The sequence below is a fragment of the Falco biarmicus genome, chromosome 3 (genome assembly GCF_023638135.1).
Source record: "Falco biarmicus isolate bFalBia1 chromosome 3, bFalBia1.pri, whole genome shotgun sequence".
In the NCBI taxonomy this organism is placed as follows: Eukaryota; Metazoa; Chordata; class Aves; order Falconiformes; family Falconidae; genus Falco; species Falco biarmicus.
In genome coordinates this window covers 96,823,367-96,846,304 of record NC_079290.1, presented here as the reverse complement: position 1 = coordinate 96,846,304, position 22,938 = coordinate 96,823,367, and the positions used below count along the sequence as shown (strand labels likewise).

Sequence of the window (22,938 nt, the reverse complement as noted above, 5' to 3'; positions counted from 1 at the left end):
TTAATCAAGATTTTATACAATTAAGGGAAAAGAACTGCTGTCAAAAATAATAGAGAACAGCAGAATTTGGTGCAGATAATCCTGTCCCAAGTTAAATAAATATATTTCAAAAGCCTGCACAAATCTTCAAGAAAAGTTAGCAAATTTACCAAGATCACAATGTGGCCTGAAAAGGCAATTAAAAAATTTAACAGCAAGTGTCAGGTCTGCAGACCTGTGAATACTTTGACATATTTTTACCTCTAAATACTAAGAAAATAACAACTGCTGTTGCAGAGGAAACAGCTATCACCTATTTTCTCCCTTGTGAATACAAAAGTTATTGATTTGTTTTGACAAGGAGAATAACTGAAGTACTCAATACTTTATTTCATGATTGAAATAATAGTTAATCAATGCAAAAAGGCTATGAGAAACCAACTGTCTGCAATATCATGAACTAGGATTAATTTTCATTTTAAATGTGAAATGTCAGTGCCACAACCTTTCCTTATTTTCTTCTGCAAAGGGAGGCAATTGCTTCATATTGGGAATTGCTTATCCAGTTTTTAACAAGCAGCAGAGCTACAGCACCAAATTAATAGTTAAAACCAAACAGCATCACCTTCTTTAAATCAGTTAAACTTATTTGTAGACATAAACATGACGGATGCCTAGAAATTGGAGCATTCATTGCTGTAGGGCAACAGATGTCACAATGAAGTCATACTCGGAGATGTCACTGGGCTCAGGATAACAAAGTGCCTTCTGCATGCAGTGTGAGCCAGCCAGTAGGACATCCGACCTGTGCTGGGGATGGCGTGGGCAGTGCAGCCCCAAAGGAGCCTTTGGGAGACACCAGCCACCCTCTGTGCTTGGTGCACCGAACCTTGGGGTGATGCAGATGCGTCCGATCAGCCCTGCCAGCAATGTGATAGTCAAGTGGGTAGTCACTGGGCTCAGGGAGAAATGTGAATGCTCTTTCCAGTCCTACCCCTACAGTCCTTTTACTGGTGGGAACAGGAATCCCCCCCACAGCCCTAGCAGTTTTTCCCCAGCAGAGAATTCCCCTGTGCTGCAGAAAGAATAGCCTTCCTGATGTAACCACAGAGGTCTCTCTATCCTGGTACTAAAATAAGCTGGCAGTGCGGGACAGCCTCTGGTCCCCTGACTGTTTTTTATGCAGTAAGAAGTATCTGCCATCTCTAATCAAATTATTTTCAACTATGCAATATAATGAAGATAACATTATCACAAAGAGGTACTGCGGCAAATCATTAGGCATTTTGTCCGTAGACCAAATATTTTACCTTGCTAATAGGATGATCTGCTGCTGCTGGAACAAGCTGGGTACAAAGCTGCCCTTGGTACTAAACAGAACATGTCATTTTTTGGACTACCTTCCCTATTCTGGGACTTGCTCAGTTTTCTTCTACAAGCTGAAATAAGATTTCCAAAGCTCGTTGATCTTGCAGGCTGTGAGGACAGCCTGCATTTGTACAAGATGCTTCACTTAGCCTATTTGGGGCAGCATTCAGAGATACTCACAAGGGACAGTAATAGAAAACAGCCCAAGGTGGGTAAGGCACATCTGACCAATTGTACGGTCTTCCTCCAGATGCAAATGGCTAAGAAGGTAGCTGCTGTAGAACGGGTTAAATACTTACTTTAAGATCAAACATATAATTTAATTTAAATTAATTGAAATAATTTCAATACTGCATTAAAACACCTCTTGAGTGACTTGTAAAAGAAGTCCTCAGCGGTTGTGTTCAAGCTAATTGGCAATACTAATCAGATGCCCTGGTTGAGTGGCACATTTGGTTTTTATTGCTCTTTTATGAATCTTTCACTTCCTTACCTTGTTTTTGCTGCTTCTCCACATAACCAGAGCTCTGCAGTTACGCAGTCTGCAGTATATATTGCAAGCCAGGCACGTCCTATTAAAATCTTCTCCACTGGCTGTGTTATCTACTTCCTTGAACAGGATAACGGGGTTCAGAAAATTCAGTCATTTTCTCCTTCCTGCCACAAACCTGTCCAACAAGCCTGGAAAGGCTCTTTCCCTGTCTCTGTTTCTCCAGCAATGACTCTGCCCTGCAGTTGCTAGACCCCAGAGGAGAGGCCTTGTTCAAGTACTATCAGCAAAACTCAAGTGGCGTTACTAATGTTAGCAGGAAAGAGTGCACATCAACATGTAATTTTAAAAGTCGATCCATTACCTTTCTAGCCTTTGCATGGTCATGGCTAGCGTTTTGTTCAGTTCCTCTATCATCCGGCACCCTGAAGGGTGAATGGGTAATGTGCTGGAACCAGAAGGCAGGTGCTGGCTGTGGCTGCCATACTGGAGCTGGTGCTGGTGAGCTGCTAATTGGGAGGGCAGGACAGTATGATGGTGCTGGGTCAAAGGCTGCTGGGAGCTCTTCTGCGTGGAATAGGATGAGAGAGGGAGGTCTGGCCCCCCTAAAGGCATGCAAATCATGACTTTCTTTGGAGGTAGTGGAGGTGACAGTTTAACTGGCATACAAGGCAGTTTCACAGGAGCGCCAGGATCTAAAACAGAAGAAAGAGAGGCCCTAGTGTTAATTTTCATGTCAGTAAGATGGAGATCACAGTATCTGCCTGGGCGAGCAAGTTGCTAGTCACCACGAGAGTGCGTACCCCTTCCCTGCTGCAACAGACAACTGCACAGCCTGTGCCCAGCATGATCTTCAGAAAAAGTGCTGCTGTTTTGCAGCATTTCTGAATGTCACAAAAAACCATCCCAGGGCTGTGTATGTCCCTTAGGAGACACGTTAAGCAATGCTTACCAGGGTTTGTGGCACCCTTTGATGCTTTAAAGCCCTAGCCCTCCAAAACAGCCCTGCGAGGTAAGTGCAACGTCTCCTGCTCAACAGGCGCACAAATAGGGGGAGAGCAATTCGGTGTCTGAAGTGACAGGGTGACTCACCATCATCACTGCTGGAGCAAAAGCTCAGGCATTCCTGGTCCTTCTCAGCCACTGCAGTGCAATTACTACAAGTCATATTTCTTACTGCTTTGTAACATGCAAAACATCTGGTGTCAAAAATCACATTACAGGGCAAGAGAGAAAAGAAATAGGCTTTGAATACTAAACAGGAGTGGTTTGGAAAAACCAAGGGTACAGGAGAAGAAAATTATAAAGGGCAGAAGACTGTTAGGACTAATGTTTTACAGAAAACTTGGCAGCCATTTTTCTCTGGACACGTGAACTGAATTTTAACCTTTTTAACTCTAGGCATGTTCATTGAATCCCATAGTTGAACTACAAAGAGTCCCCTGACTTCCATGAGAAATCAAGAGGTTCACAAGCAAACCTCTCTGCCGATACTCAACTGCAGGATGGAGATTTTTGTAGTTGCATTGTGAAATGTTTTCAGAAAGGAGAAAAAGCAACGGGAGGGCTTGTAGTTCCCAAGACGGGTGTGGGAAATGGTCACAACACACACTACGAGCTAAACCGAGAGTAAATACACTGTGAGCTGCAGCTGTGAGTTTGTGTGTAGGAGGAAGGCCAGGCCCTTTCCAGCCTGGAATTCCACAGACATTTGGCTCTGCAATGCAGCTCTGCAGGCAAGGCTTGCGTGATCATTGACCTCTTGTTGCTTTACATCACTCTTCTTGTAACATGGTAAGAGAATTGAAGGGCCAGCATCTTCTTTTGACCCAACAAAGCTTGGGATTAAGACATTGCTCTTCATGTTTCAGAGGTCATCACCCTCCTGAGCGATACCAGATTTCTCAAGTCCTTTTCCAGATGGTTCTTTTTAGTACAAACTATGCTTTCCACCCTCCTGGCCTATTTTGGATATTGGCTGTATTAGTACCCATATCAGGGTGCCTGAAGTTGATGCTATAACTTTCAAGCACTAACACTTCTGGAACATTATTAAGGATAGTAATGTGGAAAAAGACCATGCACAGAGCTAAGCTCAGATACGCCATGAGACTTTTTTTAGTGCTAGTCATAGCTTCATTGCATCCACCGTATCCACTTCATACTAGTGCTTTTACCACTTTAGAAACAACACACTGACAGTAAGTCTTCCCTTTCTTCAAAGGTCTTATAGGCTAATGACACAGGAGAGGCAAAGGGTGTGCAAAGACGAAGCAGAGGCATGGAGAGAAATGTCCACATTGCAGAGTGGGAGAGTTATAAAGAGTAGAATCCAAGCCTTTTGGCTTTCAATGCAATATCGCATCCACTCAACATGTTGTCTCTCAAAGGCAAAAATTCTTCTGATGGCTCCACCAAGGCTGAAATCTGACTGATGGGATTGCCAAAGCAAAGGGCACTGCCCTCTCCTCTAAAGCGGATTGCCTTCTGTACAGTAGAAAAAAAAGACTTTCAGGATTTTCTATTCAAGCACAGGAAGGTCTCCAAGTTACCGTGTTTTTCTTACGTCCGCATTATCTGTGTACATTTCCTCTTTGTATCCTGCATAAAAGAACACACCTCTTCAAGAAAAGGTAAATAACAGAGAGAGTAAATTGTATAGAGCCCTGAGAATAAGGCTCCTATGGGATTTATAGTAACAAAGTGTTTTCATATATTTGTTCTGCAGGCACTTTCACTTCTAGAGCTGGTCCTGAATTACAAAGCCTCCATTGAGATCTGCAATTCCATTTTGTAAAGCGCAAGTCTGACTGCTGGTTTTAGATCCTTTTCTGCTGTATCTCAATTAAAGTCCTCGTTTGACAGTGCCTGTGCCTGGACGTCCCACCACTCTGTGTATGATGCCTGGGAGCCATCCTTAATGGTGAATTCAAAGAGATCCCAATGGCAGGCATCTCTTGCTTGTGACAAAAGAATAACTGCGAGTATCAGCTGGGCTCTCTGCCTTCTGTGATCCTGAAGATTAGAGGAACATTAGATGTTGGGAGCGAGTATCATGTGCCAAATGGTTCCAGTATAAAGCAAACAGGAATACTTCCATCTTTCTTCTAAAATATAGTGAAAATTTATTTCTTTTCTTCAAGCATTCATCTAGCAGAGTTGTGACACGGGCACTGCAGCATTGGAGTTGTACAGGAGAACAAGTCTGGCTTAATTATCTTGAGTAACCACATACTCCATCATGAATTAGATGTGCATACTCTGGTTCCCACTCTTCACAACAGAGGTATGGACCTTTAGTTTCCTCTTAAATTTAAAGAAATCCTTCACATCAACGTGTTTTCAGTGGTATCACAGCTAGGTGACTCTACTTCCACCGGAAACCTGCCAAAAATCTTGTCCATTATTTTTAACATAAGGCTTTATTCAGACCAACTGTGTGTCACACCCAGGTTCTTGAATCTGTCTGAATATGGTCCTAATACCTAAATAGAGCCTTGGGAATGAACCAGAGGCATTAAATCTACTTGTCTGCCCTTCCTTTTCTACTTGGGTGTTAAAAAACGATGGCTAAAAGGAGAACGACTGCAATGGGAGGACAGTTCGATCCATTTGCTCAGAAACATAACAGTATATCCACACCGACATCAGTAACGGAGACCTTGTACTGCGAGTTTTGGTGCATGGTCAGATCAGTGAGTGTGCTGAGCAGCTAGGGCCTTGCTCAAATCCATGGGCTCCAGGCATGCACTTGGAAACCGTGCTACATCATCTGGAGTAAAGGAGGGAACAACTTCTCCCTGCGTGTAAAAGTGAGATGACTACATCTTACAACTTGTTTCTCTGTTTGTTTTAATTTTACAATATATGTGATACATGAATCAGGGATGGAAACAGTTATTGCCTCCAGCATGGAATATCCATCAGACATGGACGTCTGTAGATGAGTAAGAAGCTGGACAGCAGAAATATAAACAAGGAATCTATGATAAGTGTCTTCTCAATGGAACATTACCGGAGTCTTAAATCACTGCACAAAGCACTCGTGACAGAAAAGAAGCAAACTGTGTGAAGCCAGGTGTGCAAGTCTGATTAATCTCTTTTGGCTGAGGTTCTTCATGCTCAAGGGAATAATGAGCAATTTTGCAAGACGTTGGCTCTCAGCGGGGTTGTGACCACTCAGCACTGTGCATGGTTAAGTAATAACTGTGCCAGAACTGATGAAAGCAATGTTAGGCATCAACCTTCCCACTGCTGATGACAATAAATTACTTAAAAGATAGTTGTGGTTGCCACAATATTTGCCGCACATTACACCTTTGACAAGCAGGTCAGCCCTTACCCCTTCCACATCGATCATTTTGCTAATACCTACAGTTGGTAGCGTTTCCTTTTGGGTTTTTAGGAGATAGCTAAATGGACTTCTATTTGCTGCGTGGAAGGTTTGTTCATGCATGGCTCTTCTGACGTGCTTGTGGTACACCGGGGCTGCACACAGCACACCTCGTCCGATGCTTCCTAGACACTGAACGTGGCTGGAGAGTTGGTCGGCCCACGTTGCAGATACAGCTGTTGCAGATAGGGTGCTGGGAAGGTCTAGAAGGATGGCAGCACATGTTGCTGCAGTAGGGCTGGTAGAAAAGCTCATTTAAATCCCCAGATTCTGCCCTGGCACAACTGCTGCATGAAGACACCGGGTGTGCCTGGGAATCCTGGGCTTGTGGCAGAGCTGGCTGTGTTTGTCATCCTGCCAGTGGCAGAAATGCTCTTTCTGGACTTCATGTGACACCAAACAGGAGCCAGCATCATACCCTGACAGCAAGGAAGGCCAACAACCTCCTGAGTTGTATGGATAGAAGCACAGCCAGGAGTTCAAAGGATTATTCACCTTCTATTCAGCACTCAGACTGCGTCTAGATCGCTGTGCCAAGCTAACTTACCAGGAAAGTAACTTTCCAACTCCCAGGAAAGACATCAAAACCCCAGAACGAGCTGAGCAGAGGGCCACCGCAATGGCTGAGGGCACCTGGCCTGTAAGCAGAAGCTGAGAGACTGGGGCTCGTTCAGCTTAGAGAAAAGAGAGCTGCAAGGGGAACAGCTAACAGCAGCCTCCAGTACCTGTGAAGAGGTTCTGAGTAAGGTGAGGCCAGGCTCTTCACAGCGGTCCATGGTGGGAGGAGGAGAGACAGTGGGCAAAGACCGAGACAAAAGAGGTTCAAGACTGGGTTATAAAGAAAATGTTTTCTCCCATGAGAAGAGCCAAACAGTGGAGCAGGTTTTCCCAGGCAGGTTGTGCAGCTGGCATCCTTTGAAGGTTTTCAGGACCCAGCTGGACAAAACCCTGAGTAACCTGGTCTGATCCTGCTTTGAGCAGAGGTTGGACTAGAGACTTGCTGGCGTTCCTTCCCTCCTGAATGACCTTATAGGGTGACCTTTGCTGTACTATCTACAACAAGTAATACAACTCGTCATAGAGTTAACCAGTTACTCTTCAAATTCCATCCTAGTAATTAATTTTGTACAGTAATGGGCTTAAAAAAAAAAAAGGGCAGATCCCAGTGTGGCCTGCTGAGGGAGCTCCATGGTGGAAATGAGGTGATGTGCCTGATATTTGCTGGTAGCGTTTGGACAAGTAACTTTCACTTTTTCAGGTCTTCTCTCCGGGAATCACTTGTGCCTGAACAGCGAGAGTCTCTTTTCTTATTTCAACGAGTTTCTGAACTTGTCTTCATAAAGACAAGTTAAAAACTGTTCTCAAAGATTTGCCATGCATCTCCAGGGAAGATTTGAGACAGAAATTCTTTGCTGTTCTTCTGCACCACGTATGCATCCAAGGTTCAAGTTGAATTTGCAGCACACAAGCAAAGCATGCTTAGCCTAAAGGTTGAAATGTACAGCTCTGCATAAATTCACATGCAGAGCCTTGAAGAGGGTTTCAAAGATGAGAAGATGTCCTGATGCCTATACGTGCTAGGCACTCCCCCCTCCAGGTAGCAGCATGCAGAGGAAGGATGGAAAGAGCAACCTGGGGTGCTGCCCCTGGGGGTGCCGGTGAAGAAGAGCTGCTTTTGCTCTGCTGCTTCTCTTTCAAGCACCACAGTGAAAAGAGAATTGTCCATTGCCCCCCGCCCCCCCCCCAGGAATGCAACCTATCTTCACGAACACAGCCTGCCAGAGGTACCATCACAGAGGAGGAAGGTTGTGGATAATGTCTTGGGCTCACCTACAGAGAAGCCTTCTGAGACACACGTGACTTGCATCACAAAATACTGCAGAGAGTATTTACTGGATAAATTGTAGTTGTAAATACTTTTATAATGCTGTAACTAATGACCAGCTGTGTTGTGGCAATGCAGCAGGACACCAGGCATGCATGTTCTCAAACTTCATCCTTGGCTTGTCTGCATTACCAGAAGTAAATTTTGGGGACTTGTTAGATTTCCACTCTGTTAAATGTTTGCCTCTAATCATGAATAGCTCTTACTTTACAGAGACATAACTAGAAAGCACAATCTCAGAACAAAAAATGTGCTATGCCTGTCCTCAAAATCTTGAATGAAGCAAGCGAGAAAATGCAAAAGTGTCTTCAAAGCTTAAATACAATAGCTGAGTGGCCAGGTATGACCAAGGCTATGCCTTACTATAGTATTAGGCTAAATCTGGGCTCAAATACACCCAGGTGTTGCTGAGATCCCAGCTTAGCAGCATATATTTTGCTCTCTGATGTTTCAGCAGACTTCATGGGTTACTGGCAATTCAGTTGTTTGAATGCAGAATATCTGAATAATTTCAGAAAACATCTGTGCTGGTGAGAAGTAACAGCTTAATGAATCAAGATCAAAAGGAGCTTTACACCACTGGGGTATGTTGTCTATCAAATCAGATATGACCAGTCTTCTTGTCACTTTTGGCCATTAAAGATTTTATGATAATCTGGGGACTTTACCCCAGTAGTCCAATTAAATTTGGTCCCAGTTGGTTATTTCAGCTTCTCCTACATTTTCAATGGAGTGGGCTGCGAGTGTTGTCCTAAATGCCTGGGTTCTGTAGGTGGATACTTGAGAATTAAAATGATGAAAGAAATGCTGTGCATGAATGTTGTCTAATAATAATCATATCTGAAATCCAGTAGAAGGCTCACCAGGAGGTGACTGGCCAACAGAAAACGCAGAGCAGTGACACAACGGTATCAAAATAGTTAAGGATCCTGTTTTTCTCCCAGGGTTGCCTGTCTTCTAGGGCTGTGTGGGTGCTTCCACACCCAGTGCTGTGATGGGGGTGTTCCCTGAGGAGGCAGCATCATCAAGAGCATGGGCGGTGGCGTGAGGCAAAGCACACAGCATCTTCCGCAGCAACGGTGGCACCATTCCCAGTGGCTGTTCTGCAGTCTGCTCTTGGCTCTGTCCCTGTTTCTGCACTGTCCCGTCCCCCCAGTACCTCAGCCTTGGGAAGAAGCATGCCAAGGCTGTGTGATTTGTATTTGCTAGAGGCAATTCTCTCTTCCTTTCACCTTTAAAATGGATTTTTTCTTTTCATTCTCCCCAAAATTAAATGTGCTCTTACATGTTTATTTTATGCCTGCTCTTTTATGTGCATTTCTTATCAAGGGAAAGGCCAATCTTTGTCTTGGCAAAGGCAGATAGATATTTGAGATGGTTCATAAATGCTTTCAGAGGTGAGGAATGTTTCTTTTTCCATATCTAAAACCTGTTTTATGTCCTTTGCCAAACCCTGAAAGTCAGTGTTTGTGCCTTTATTGAAGAACTTTGGGATAAGTTCAGAGCAAGACGGTGGTCAGACTCAAAGGAAGCTTTTCTTTCCTCAAGTTTTGCATTTAAAATAATTATTTTTTTTCCTTTTTGCTGCTGACCATGCCTGTAGTAATTTTATAATATATGTTTGTATAAAACATATTTCTATTAAGTAAATGTACATAATTACACATACGCATGCATATATATGTATCTGAAGACAGAAGAGGTGCTTCTGCATTTTCAGATGTGTACCTGAACCCTTCACAAGATCACATCTCCCCTCGCAGTCTTCTGAAACAGAGCTACCAGACCATTTAATGACCATCACTCCCCACCAGCCATGCCCAGTCTGTCTTAGTTTGTCCTTCAACCTTCTCACAAAATCTTCACAGAAAAATGTGTATGCAACAAGAATGGGAAAATCTTCACCTCAAATGCCAGAATTCAGATTTTACTTGTTTTCTCACACACAACCTGAGGATGTCTCTGGAGTAATTAGTAAAACAATAGCATTAATTCTGCTTCTCACTGATGAGGGTGCTTCACTAGGATTGATTGCTCATTTCCAAAGATTATACACAGCTAAAATAATTACCAGTGGAGAACACAAGGCACTGACTAATATGTATATCTTTTAGACCACCAAAGTAAATGGACCCTTAAGACTAAGTTTAATACTTTTACTTACAAGGTATGTATAAATGAGGCTTTCAGTTCCACCAGGATTAACTGTCAATTAAACTAGAGCCCTATGACTAGATCTGAATCTCTGCTCCTTTCCCCTCAGGGTTCTGTATATGTGCGTACAAGAGTCTGTCTACATGCACATACAAGAGATTATTTAGGAACTGGATGACAGACCACTAAAGGCCACCACAAAGTCTGAGAAGCCACAGTTCTGCTTCACTTTCATTGGAAAGCTGTTACCATCAAGCAATTGACTGACAGCTTGAGCCTGATTCTACTTCACAGAAAATTTCCAGTTGCAATAAAACCCCACACCAGAAGCCCTGATCCTTTGATCCTCCTGCTATCTCTCACAGAAGAAAGGCTTATGAATGAGGACATTTAGTACCTGAGTTTTTTCCTATGCTATTCTTATTTTTTTATTTCTTCCATGTTGGCCTAATTTCTGAGCAGCTTCTTTTAATTGGGACAAAGTGTTAGGGGAGATCATAGGAAGCTGGTTTTGTCCTCACCTGAAGCCATTAGCACCGCTGCCTGGCTTTGCAGGCTGAAGAACTGCCCATTCAGTTTGTAGGATAAGGCAAAACGTTAACTATTATGTGTAGATTTTGGCAGGCAAGAAAGTAAAGAGGTTTCACATAAAATGAACGAAACTATACAGAACAAAACTGTGTGGTCATCCAAACAGAAACATGAAGACACTACGTAGAGATATGAGAGAAAACCAGAACATGCTCTTTCCTAATAAGCTCTTTCCTGATACATATCTTAACCTGAATAAAATGGGTATTACATGTCAGGGAAAAAAAAAAACCCAAAACAAACTAGAATGTAGTAATGTGGGCTGAGCATCTCTCACATCAGCTTTGAAAATACCAGAGCAGCATTAACACAAAAAAACTGACCCAGTGAGGAGAGCGGTAGCTGCCCCAGTACAGAGATGCGCCTCACCTCGTCTTGAACTCAGGATTTTGAGGTGCTGCCTCCTGGGCAGCAGCTGCAATTACCAGCAGACTGTTCAAAAGGTGCAGCCAAGCATTTAGGAAACCGTTTTTGGTCTGTGTAAACATAGCCATCCTTTGCTGCAGTGTTCTAAATGACAGACTTGAGAGAGGAGAGCCACCAGTCCTCCTTCCACATGTACCTAGAGCTCTGAATCCCAAAGAACCTTGTGGAAACATCTGGAATGCAAAAAAGGAGCCTGTATTGTCTACTGTTGCTAGCTGCTGTGCAGTGAGAGGTGAACTGCAGCATAAACTGCAGCACACCAAACCCCTGGGCACTGGGCCCTGGTGCTGCCCATCATCACCAGGACTCACCAGTGGGAGGGGAGCAGTCAGAGCAGGGGTGGGAAAGGGGAGCAGCTGGGCAGGCAGTGTGAGCAGGGAAGCAAAATGGCAAGAAGCCATGGGACAGAATGGCCTGTGTGAGGATCAAGGGGGCAAGTAAAAGACAAACACATGGGAAGATACAGGGTGTGCGCAGGGAGTGGAGAAGCAACAAAGGGCGAAAGGAGAAAGCAAAACTCTTCCTTTGCCCTCAGCTCTCACCTCTTTTCTCATTAAAGGCATTTAAAGACATCCTAGTATTTTTCTGACACTTCCTTTCCCATCAAAGCACATCCTGCAATTTTGGCGGTGATGGTAGGTCTTGATGAGTAGGAGTGAGAAGGGTTAGGAAACACAGCGGCAGTCTTAGGTGATTACAGCTGAGAGGGGAAGTGCCCTGAAGTAACCTTGATGAAGGTATAGTCTGAAGATGCTTCGTGATCCCTGCCCTCGGTACCAGACAGATACATCACCGGTACACACCACAACTCGTGCAAACAGGGTTACAGAAGGAGGAAGGATGGGAGAACCTTGCTGGAAGGGCATGTCTTTCCTAGAAGGGAAATGGTGGTGCTGAGGGTCCAGGAACACCTACTTACCAGTTAAGTGGCTGGCAATCCTGGCAATAGGTTTAGGAGGCAGGGCAGGGGGCTGTTTGAGGAGGGACAACTGTTTCACTGGGGTGTCCTCATGGTCTCCAGGGAAAGCGGCAGATTTTTTGGGGGGAAGTAGCAGGACTGGCTTAGCTGTAGGATCTTGGGACAGGAGGACGCCGGATTCATTGGATGTGGGGCTCTCTTCAGACACTGGAGGACACAACCACATCATAGACGCAACAACGTTACGAGCAAAGCAGCGGCGGATACAGCCGTAGTAAGACGAGAAAAGCAAAGCAACAATGCAGATTAAGAACGACTAATAGATTTCACTCAAACATCGTATAACATAGAAAGTAGAGGAGGAAGAAAGAGAGAAAAAGAGAAAGAGTAACACACATCTACACAACAGCCAAATTTCCCCTTACCTCTGACAGAAGCCAGCTCCCTTCTGCCAGGCTGGGACAAATTCCCACATCTTGAACACAAGTCAAGAGCCTTAAAATGTCACATCTCAGATGGTCTGTCACCACAGCTTGCCCAGGACCAGATATGTTAGCAGGTGGTATCTAAACTTATCCTACACATGTAAAAGCACCTCACGGGGCTTACTCCATTTCAGAGAGGCCGCACAGCTGTGTGAGATCATGGATGAACACTTCCACAAGTCGCTTCAGTTGAGTTTACTTCACTCGACCTTTGGCCACAGCTCTCAGCATGTGCTGCAGGAAGAGGAGCTAACCTAGATGTACAGCATTGCTGTGCTTCTGCATGGGCTGGGGAAGAAGCGCAGACAGCCTCACCTAGGGCAGGGCAGGGCAGCTGGCTGTGTTAGCTACTGAAAGATGCATGGTGCAAATGCCACCCAACACCACGCGGCAGCTGAAGGGCGTGATGTTGTACCCTAGGGTTTAAAAACGTTGTCAGCTCTCTGTCCTAGAGCTCGTTGGCACAGCTGAGACATAGCTGGAGAGTTAGGAATCTGCTCTAAAATGCTCACAAAGGGCAGGGACTTTGCCTTGCTCACAAAGAGGTTACTTGTGTAGAAGTCGAGTTTACTTCTACGCCGAGTCAGTCAAAATTTCTCATGGAGCATCCCGTAACAATCTGTATGCTGTCACCTTCTCCACCAGAAAACTTTCATCTTCGACAAGGATATTTCAGGGCTAGACACCATGTGTTAGAAGTCAAAAACTTGTTTCAAACAGCTTAGAGTACCTACATCATAATGTAAATGAGACGTTACCTGTCCCGTCCATGATCTCTGTGGTTGGGAGCACCTCGTATGAGCAAGGTTCCCCAGGTGCTGGAACAGACTCCAGTTCTGCTAGGGCTGGCAGGGATACCTGGCTGGAGCTCAGCACTTGCCCAGAGCCCAGAGGCTGCCCATTCTCCAAAGCTCCTTCTTCATTTGGTATGGAAAGTTCCCCATCTGTTTATAGTTGGAGGAAAGCAGAATGACAACAGAAGACACATAAATAAGATGCAGAAAGAATTCAAAATGAAATCTGCTATATCCATTGCTTGCAAATGAGGAACTTGAACTGAGATCCTGTATGTATACATGTATTGGGTTTGCGTGGCAAGGTTTTGGTGGCAAGGTGACTACAGGGGTGGCTTCTGTGAGGAGCTGCCAGAAGCTTCCCCTGTGTGCAATGGAGCCAGTGCCAGCCGGCTCCCAGATGGACCCACCGCTGGCCAAGGCTGAGCCCATCAGTGATGGTGGTAGCGCCTCTGGGACAGCATGTTAAGAAGAGAAGAAAAAAAAAATCTGCACCAGTGGGAGAGCGACAGCCCTGCAGCCCCCTGGGCCAGGGCAGGAGGAGGCAGGGGGGCTCCAGGCGCTGGAGCAGAGGTTCCCCGGCAGCCCGTGGTGAAGCCCCCGGCCGGGCAGGCTGTGCCCCCAGCCCGGGGAGCCCCCGGGGGAGCAGATCCCCCCCGCAGCCCGTGGGGACCCCACGCCGGGGCAGAGGCAGGGGGTGAGGAGCCCCCCGAGGGGCAGGAGCAGCAGGGACAGCTGTGATGGACTGACCGCAGCCCCCATGCCCCATCCCCTGAGCCGCTGGCGGGGAGGGGGGACAGAAATCGGGGGTAAAGTTAAGCCCGGGGAGAAGGGAGCGGTGGGGGAAGGTGTTTTAAGGTTTGATTTTATTTCTCGTTATCCTACTCTGATTTGATTGACAATAAATTTAATTAATTTTCCCCAAGTCGAGCCTGTTCTGCCCATGACGCTAATGGCTGAGCGATCTCCCTGTCCTTATCTCAACCCACAAACCTTTCGTTATATTTTCTCTTCCCTGCCCAGCTGAGGAGGGGAGCGATAAAGTGGCTTTTCCGAGCACCCGGCCTCCAGCCAGGGTCAACCCACCACAATGCAGAAGACACAGGGATAAGGATCAAACCAATATGGTTTGTATCTCAAAAACACAACTTGTGCAGAGCAATTATTGGAGATGTCCAACTGTGATGCTTTGTCCACAACAGTTTCAGGGAAGTCTGTTGGCATTCCACTTGCCTTCAGGGGTTATTAAGATGTGGGAAAGGTCTGCCACATATCTGTGTTGACCCTTTGCTTACCCTAGGACTGTCATTATGATCCATGGTCTAAGCTGGATGGTTCCTGGCCATCCTCCACCCATGGGGCCAGGTGGCCCCATCCAGGGCCGCAAAATGTCTTTTCCCTCTGTCTCTGTTAAAGCTGGGAAGTCAGGAATGAGAAAGGGCTGGAACTGAAGCTACAGAGCTTTCTTAAGGAATTCTAATACATACAGTACATAATTTATAATATTTTAATAATAATAACAAGAATTACTCTCTTCCCTTACACCAATTTTTATGCAGTAAGGGACACAAACAAAATCACAGAAGTATGTCCCTATTTTACACACAAATAAAAACATTACAGCTCCCAGCATCAAGATTTTAAGTAAGGCACAGAATAATTTTTGTAGTTGCCTGGTATAAGATCTTGACACTGGGATATAGCAGATTCCATTTAGAAAGTCTGTTTTTAAAGTTATTAATATCTCCTCTATCTGAGCAAAATTTCTGTAACAGCAGCTGGTAGGTTCTTTCCTATTAAACGCCACTTCACGTTAGAAATAATAAAGAACAGAAGCAAGGGATCAGATCATTCTCTGTGGTGTCAACCTGCATGATTTTTATCTCAGAACTTGTTACGCACAGCACTCTGGTACCTGGAGGCAATGACTACACGGATATCTCAATTACATTTTTATAAAGCAAAGTGTTCAGCCCCTATGGTTATGAGTGGAAGCCTGAAAATATAACCGGAATGTGACCTGTAAGGCTAAGAACCAACAGGCAAATAATCGGAGCCTAATTTTAGCATGCATTTAAATTATTTTTTAAGTCTAATTCAGGATTTCAGGATCTGGTTCTTGATTTTTGGGCACCTCTGATTAGCCCTATTACTGCTCAATGTACTGAGCAGAGATGTCCATCGTTCAGGTGAGTGCACATTTTCCCCTCACAGGGCTAAGAACTGCAAAACGCTTTGGCAAACAATACTGAAAAAAGAAAAAGTCTCATTTAGGTGTTAGGACACAGCAATTAAAAGTCTGAAAGCATGCCAGCTGATACGTATTCTATGTTGCTGCCTTTTAAAGTTTCTGCACGGTGAGTGAAGATGGTCTCCTACTTATTTTGGAATTATTAGAAGTACCAAGGTCTTGACTTTCTTGTTTTTGTTGGAGATTTTTGAAGACCTAGAGCGCTCTTAAGGTACACGGTCACATCGTACTAAAGTGAAACTCAACTCACGGCTTTCACAGCAATCACCTGAGCTGGCTAAAAGGTGGCAACATTAATCACCACTGAAGGTTTTGGCCATTTGTTCGCAGCACAGCCTCCTTCTGACTGCTGTGGTCATTCAATACAAACCCATTTATTTCCCTAGGCAGCAAAAAATCCAACAACAGTTCAGCCAGTATTTAAACTGAATGTTTTTTGACTTAGCTGTTTCAATGGAAATGCTATGTATTCTGTGCTTGCTCTGTCTCCCTTTTATAAACACACACCTTCACACGTGTTTGGGACAGGGGCTGCTGTTGTCTCAGCTACCTGGATTCATGAAAGAGCCTAATTGTTTCTTATGCAGAGCAACTGTTTATTGAATGAAAGGCAGCTATTGTGTCCAGCAATATTCATTAATTCAGTGCAGGACTAAATTTGCCTGTCATTGTGAGCAGACAAAAAGTACGCATGATAAACCCAGTAACATTTATTTTTTGGAGGGATGCCTACACATTTTTTAATGAAGTGGGATGTCCACCATAACATGCTGAACATCTTGTAATCTTACTGTCTTAAATGCACCTCGTGCTTCCCAGGTTATATTCAGCATGACTGAAGAAGACAGCATTCAAACGACCCATTGAAGATTTACAATTGCAAAAAAGTAACACGTGAGATAAAAGTCCAGCTTTTACTTTTTGTTGTAATAACAAGCAGGCCAGCTCTCTGTACTGCCAGCGTAACCTCTTCTAATCTTACCTCTGAATGTCTCCAGTCTTCGTTTAGACTCTAAAACTTGTCCTTGGATTTGAATGCAATCATCAGACATGACACAGAATGACTGACACATACACCCTAAATCAGAGCTTGCTTAAAGAAAACCTACATGGGGAGCTGCTCAAGTACAGTGAACAGATTAAAGATGTGGATAAAATAGTTTGGAGAATAAAGAATATCTTAGTGTGAATTAATCCTGGATCAGAGACATGCTTGACAACCAGATATAAAAGGCAAATTACTTAATATTTTCCAAGTACTAAAAGCTATTCTGGTTAGCTGACATACAAATGAAAGGAATCCTGGTAATGCAATTATTACACTTACAGGAACCGGTTATAAATTTAAAGTTAATTTTGCACAGTGATAACATATGTAATCTTTTGCTCTCACATTTGCTAAATCCTTTGCTGTGTTTTCACAGAGCCTGCTGCTACTTAGCGGAGAATGACTTCTCCTGAACGCAGGAGCTTTGGTAGTGTGAGTCTGGAGGGGACCAGGGAGGGTAGCCTGACCCCTGCAGTGATGCGAGCACGCGAAGGCTGCTCTTCTGGTACTCAGGAGGTTTTGCACACCTGAAGTCACTGAAAAAAACGGACCTCAGAGGAAACCCTCTGATGCAGTGGACTCTACCCAGACACTTTGATTCACCTTAGCATGTGAAAATAACAGCACGGGGCAAAGGCCCAGAAATACATAGCTATAAGCTCAAAACATGTGGCCCCTAAGCATGGTGTGTATTCCTGAACTCACCTGCCATTTCCACTTTCAGGTACGTCTTAAAACATCACCTGTCGTGGAGCAGCCTGCAGTGCACCACACCGACCATTCCCTTTGTTGCTCTTTATGGGAGTTCTGCCTACTCTCCCTGTGGCTTTTCACTCCAAATACTTTGGACAGGGAACTCGCGTATCTGCAGAGTGCCATGCTCACGCACTCCTCCCACAGACAACTGGCTACAGAAGTCAAAATGACAAGGAGAGTTCAAAATCCTGGGTCATGTTCCACTTCCGCTCAAGTCTCCTTGAGTACTTGCCTACTCTCAAGTAAGACTGTCCAGGCAAAGCATCCTTGATGGCAAAGGCCAGGAAGGGCAGAGAAAAAATCATGTCCTTCTCTGCTGTGGCCCCTATGGGCTAGGGGACAGAAACCTGGCATGTGGCCAAGGCCTGTCCCTGGGGCTGTTTCCCAGCCTCGGTGGCTACCTTAGCACAGTGGCTGGGATCCTCCTTGCCTTCAGTCTCTAAGCAGACCCCCAGTTTTGTGGGATCCCATGGAGCTGGAGACAGGCTGACGTATGGAAGTCCTCCCTGCTTCTGGAGGAGGTCAAAACTTTTCAACATCTGATTTCACAGAAGCACAGCTGGCTCTCTGGTGGCTGCCATGCCTTTCTCCTTGCTGCATTCCCAAAGCAACTTCTTCAAACTTACGCACACATACTGCCACAAAACCTGCTGTAGCACCTAAGTGCAACACGTCCAAATTGTGTCAGCATTTAAGTAACCTGAAATTTAGGCGTAAAACCATCATTTTGATTAGGTAGAGTAGAAAAATACAGAAATCTAAAAGATGAATACTGCCCATGCTTCCTTGAAGAACCATTTTACCAGTGCCTCGGGAGCAAGCGATCAGTACACATTCAGAAATTTCTCACTACAGGCAATCTCATCTACGTTCAGATAAAAGAAGAGCTATCAAAAGACTAAAAGTAGATTTAATTCTTTGACCGACACCATGGAATAGTGGGCAATTCTAAAGGCAGATGTTTTTGGGAAGGTTCCAGCTCCATGAGAAAATCAAACCTGTTTATCTACGCATAGGAGCAACGGTATAGCAAAAAGGTGAGTTCATCTAAATGCTGTGGTATCTTCTGTGTTGCAGGTGGAAGCCTTGTTTTTAACTGCTCAGCACCGCCTGCCCACAAACTATTAGAACAACAGATGCCTTATTAGATACTTCAACTTAAGATTTTTCTGAAAGTACACAATATTTGGAAAAATTATCACCTTTGCCTCCATTTTCAGAAGACTCAAGTCACAGAACCTTGGAAATGGAAGATGACAGAAACTGATTTGGTCGTAAGTGGGGCCTTTGCCAAGGAAAGAGCTCCCTGCAGTTCAGTCTGGAGTGGTTTCACTTGACCAGCTGAAGCGTGGCAGTCACTGGAGTGATAAAAGCATGTCTTGTTTCCCAAATATAGCAGCTGGGCTGCAGTGACTCTCCCATGTGTGAACACTGTGACTTACTGCACTTGGCTAACTTTAACCTGCTGGATGACACAAAGTCCTCTGAAAGCCAGCAAATCCTGAAGGAAACAGGTCTGTGTCTCATTTTAAACAGCAGGCAAACCAACCAGCTAATTCTGGTTTTCTTCAACATAGAAGATACGACAAAATCAATACTAAGCACACTGCTTAGAATGCACACGCTCCAGAATTTTTGTGCTTGGGTCAGTCTGTCCATACTAAGTTTCCTTTGATCTGTATGGACTTTTTTAAAGAAAAGGGCAAAATTACTACAGGCTAATTCTGCCTGCTTTGCCCACCTCTTAGGAAAGGGTGACAAAGAGATTTAATGTTATGGCTTCACCTATTGCCTGTGCAAGATGCCTCTGGCATGGAAGGTGAGACCATCATCAAATAAAACCTTCTGCTATGAAGTGCTAAAGTCTGCTGTGTTTTCTTGAAGGATTTAGAGATTACCTAACAGGAATTACAAGAAAAATGTTACTTCCACTTAAGGTTCTTAGTGGGATATAATATCCTTTATTAGAATTACTCTCAGATTATTAGACCACTGAAGGAAATACTGCTTTTGCTGTACACATCTTGCCTTACTCATATCCTTGTATCATCAAAGTTACTCGATTGCTGCTACTTTTCTTGTGTATTACTATTTTCTTCTCTGCCCTACCTCTTTCTTTCAAGGAGGGCTACCAAGTCTTAGCTTCCTGGTTGGCAGCCAGCTGGATATGTAGGATACTGAATAAGGAGTCCAGCTGTTTTGCACTGTAGTTTCCCTTTTAGTGGCACCTGACAGTGAAAAAGTCCAATGTCTGTATTTTGCACTGGAAATAGGAAGATGCAGCATATGTTTTATACCAGCTTTTTCTGATACATAAAAGTGAAAAATGACTATGTAGAGGAATTAATTTCTTTTTTTCAGACAAGGACCTCCAGACAGCTTAGCACGTGCTTCTGAAGATGACATAGAAGATTACAAACTACAGCATTATTTGATGAACGAAGAAAGCTGTAGTGCTTGGGTAGCGAAGCAGGGGGGATTCTCTCTGAGTTTCCATATGGAAGGCAGGGTCAGGCTGCACAGAAAATGAGGATGCCTTTAGGTGTATGTAGGGGTGGGTCAGGAAGCAGCTATGTGTGGGATGCCAGGCAGGGATGAAGGAGGTCGCAGCCCCAACAGAGGTGTGACTGAAGGCTGACTTCTGAGCTGGCCAGGGCACAGAACAGGGACCTATGCCCTGGCCTCTTCCAGGCTGTCACACAAGTGGTGTGACAGCCTGGACCATGCCCCGCTGGCTGCAGGGATGCCTGCTTCGTGGCAGCACATCTCCTCTCAGTCACACTCCAACACGTGGACAACCCAAAGCAGTGAGAAGGACAAACCTTTTGCCAGGAGCTGTTTCTACCCTGAAGCTGCATCTAAGATGACTTTCAAGCCAGCAGGTCATAGTGAGAGCACAGGTGTTAGATCTAAAGAATTAGAAGCTTCTAAAATACATAACAGGTAAAACCTGTAACATTTAATGACAAGCAGCATAATTCTTCAATTTTGCAATGTTTTGGTTTGTTTTGGTTTTATTTTTTATTTTTCATTTAAAGAAACAAACAGTTTGGGTTAGCAAATTTTTAAATTCCCAATAAGCTAAAGAAGTAGGTAGTAAATTTAAATGGTCCATCCTTTATGAAGTACTTCTAATACCTGTGGAAGTTTATAACTTCTATTGACTTCTAACAGGTTTTGTACTGGCATTGTTAAAGACTTTTAGAATTTGAATTAATGAAGCTTTAAAGCAATATGTGTAAGTTCTATTAAAATTAAGAGGTAACTTTGGCATGTCTTTATATAATTTGCTGAATTCATTGCCTTAGTTATTGACAAAGAAAGCAGCAAAACAAATAAAGGCTGCGGTTAAAGATTGACACATACATAATAGTTGTCAAATATGTGTTGCATTACCAGCGTATAACAATGGTGTTTGTAAAACAATAGCATTTTGCATAAATAATACATTACCAAGTCAACAAATTAATTATCCTGAACAAGGATTTATTATTATTATGTCTTCTGTGCTGTTTCAAGGGAATGTACACTGTTCTGTGCTTGTCAGGATCCAAAACCTGTAAATGTTTCCCTTTTCCACAACACTTAATCCCAGAATGACTCAACCAGACAACGATAACGCGTGTGTGCACGGACCCACTCCCCCTGCCCCGCAGTCCGGATGCCTTGCTGGTTTACAGTGAGTGACTGCTGCCCATTGCTGTGATTTATATTTCTACTGCTTTGCATTTCTGATTCGTTTTCTGTTTTATTTGCTAGGTAACTATCACACGCATCCAACGGAGAGGGCCAGCCCATGGTGAAATCGAAAGAGATGCTTGGAGACCTTATTCTGCGATTCAGGATTGTGTTACAATAATGTAGTATCTGGCCGTAAAACTATACAGGATGTCAATTTAATGTTGTGAAAAGAAGAACACTTACCTTTATCAAAAATTTCTTTCAGTACTCCTCGTTTTATAAGCTCCTCTCTGCTTTGCCTCATTGATATTTTTCTTTCCAAAGCTGTAAGCAAAAGAGAAGGGTCAATATAAATAGGAAAGAAGGGAAATGATTGTTTTAAAAGGCTGTACGCCTTTTAAAGTATTTTAAAGAAACATTTTTTCTCTTCTTCAAGTCAGTGGCAAATTAGCGTCTCAAAATAAATGCTACTGGCAGCCCAGAGAATCTGCCTGCTGATGGTTACAGAAATGGCTGTAGAGTGACCAATGCGAGGGCATGTCAGCACTCCTGTTGCTTAATTTTGACACGACCCAAACATTTCTGTGGAGAATTAGAGACAGGAAAGGGAGAAAAAGGCAATTACTGCAGAAGCCAGAGAGGGAAAGGTAAGAAAGGAGGCAACATGAAGGATCACACAAATGAAAGAGGTGGCTGTGGACTGTCCCCATGCCATGGAAGAAGGCTAGCACCTCTGCTGTCCTGAAGCCAAGGCTTTTTTGCCACTAATTCCAGCTGAAACCAAGGCTTTTTTGCCACTAATTCCAGGGAAAGCAGACCAAGGCATTCTGGACAGTGAAAAAAAACCAAACCAACAACCCAAAAAAACCCATACAAAAAAAAAATCCCCAAACCCCACAACAGTTTACTGGAGTTTTCTCTTCCTTGAATGAGTGTTTCCCCCCCAAAAGGTGTAAATGAGGGAAACTCCATAAGAGCCACCGCAACGTACACCAGGTCTGAACAGCCCAAGTCCTGTATTGGCTGCTTGGAGACAGCAGTCACTGGGGTGGCAAAATGACAGCTAGAAATTTCATGTTTGTTTAGTTCAGCATTAATTAAACCAACGTCCAATTAACCAAACCACCACAAAGGACACACATTCAGGCAAAGAGCTGAAAGCCAGCAAGCAAGGGGCGCGAGAAGCGATGTGCAGGAGCGGCTGTGACTGTGCACGCTCTGGAGAAACAAGCCTGCGCCTGCCAAAAGAGAGGGACGGCCAAGGTGCATCGCCTCTGCCATATGCTCCCCTCTCAGACCCAGCACAGATGCACGCACACACAAATGAACTGGGACGTAGCATCTCCAGTCTGCCCGAGGCATATTTAAAGCAAAAGAGGCTTCGTACCCCTCTCTCCATCCCTGCAAACAGGAGGGTATAACCTTTCCTGGCACTGCTGGCTGTTCCTGCTGGGGCATATCTACTTGGTGAATTAGCTAGGCTTATACTGACACACCGCACTCATGGCGACTTATTTGCTGTCAGATATTTCCAGCTTAGTATGAACAAGGCCAGCTCTGCTTCACTCTTTTTCACAGAATAAATTTAGGTTCGTCTATTTTTAAAATCGGCTTTGAACGTGTATTCTTCAGGACAAAGGTGGCCAGTGAGTACAGTCAGTGGCTAATAAACCCCCTGGTGTCCCCTGAACACACCCTCTGAACTCCAGCATCGGTCC

The 22,938-nt window shown here is 44.2% G+C and overlaps 1 protein-coding gene across 2 annotated transcripts in view; it reads right to left on the bottom strand.

Annotated features, from left to right (window-relative positions):
• The window catches only part of PHACTR1 (phosphatase and actin regulator 1), a 301,039-nt gene that overhangs the window by 55,618 nt on the left and 222,483 nt on the right, over nt 1-22,938 (bottom strand). For both annotated transcript variants that reach the window (XM_056330031.1, XM_056330030.1), the window contains exons 3-6: nt 21,464-21,544; nt 13,449-13,634; nt 12,206-12,412; nt 2,202-2,532 (exon numbers count right to left, since the gene is read on the bottom strand). In XM_056330031.1, the coding sequence (XP_056186006.1) occupies nt 2,202-2,532; nt 12,206-12,412; nt 13,449-13,634; nt 21,464-21,544 (805 nt within the window). The remainder of the gene's footprint in view (nt 1-2,201; nt 2,533-12,205; nt 12,413-13,448; nt 13,635-21,463; nt 21,545-22,938) is intronic.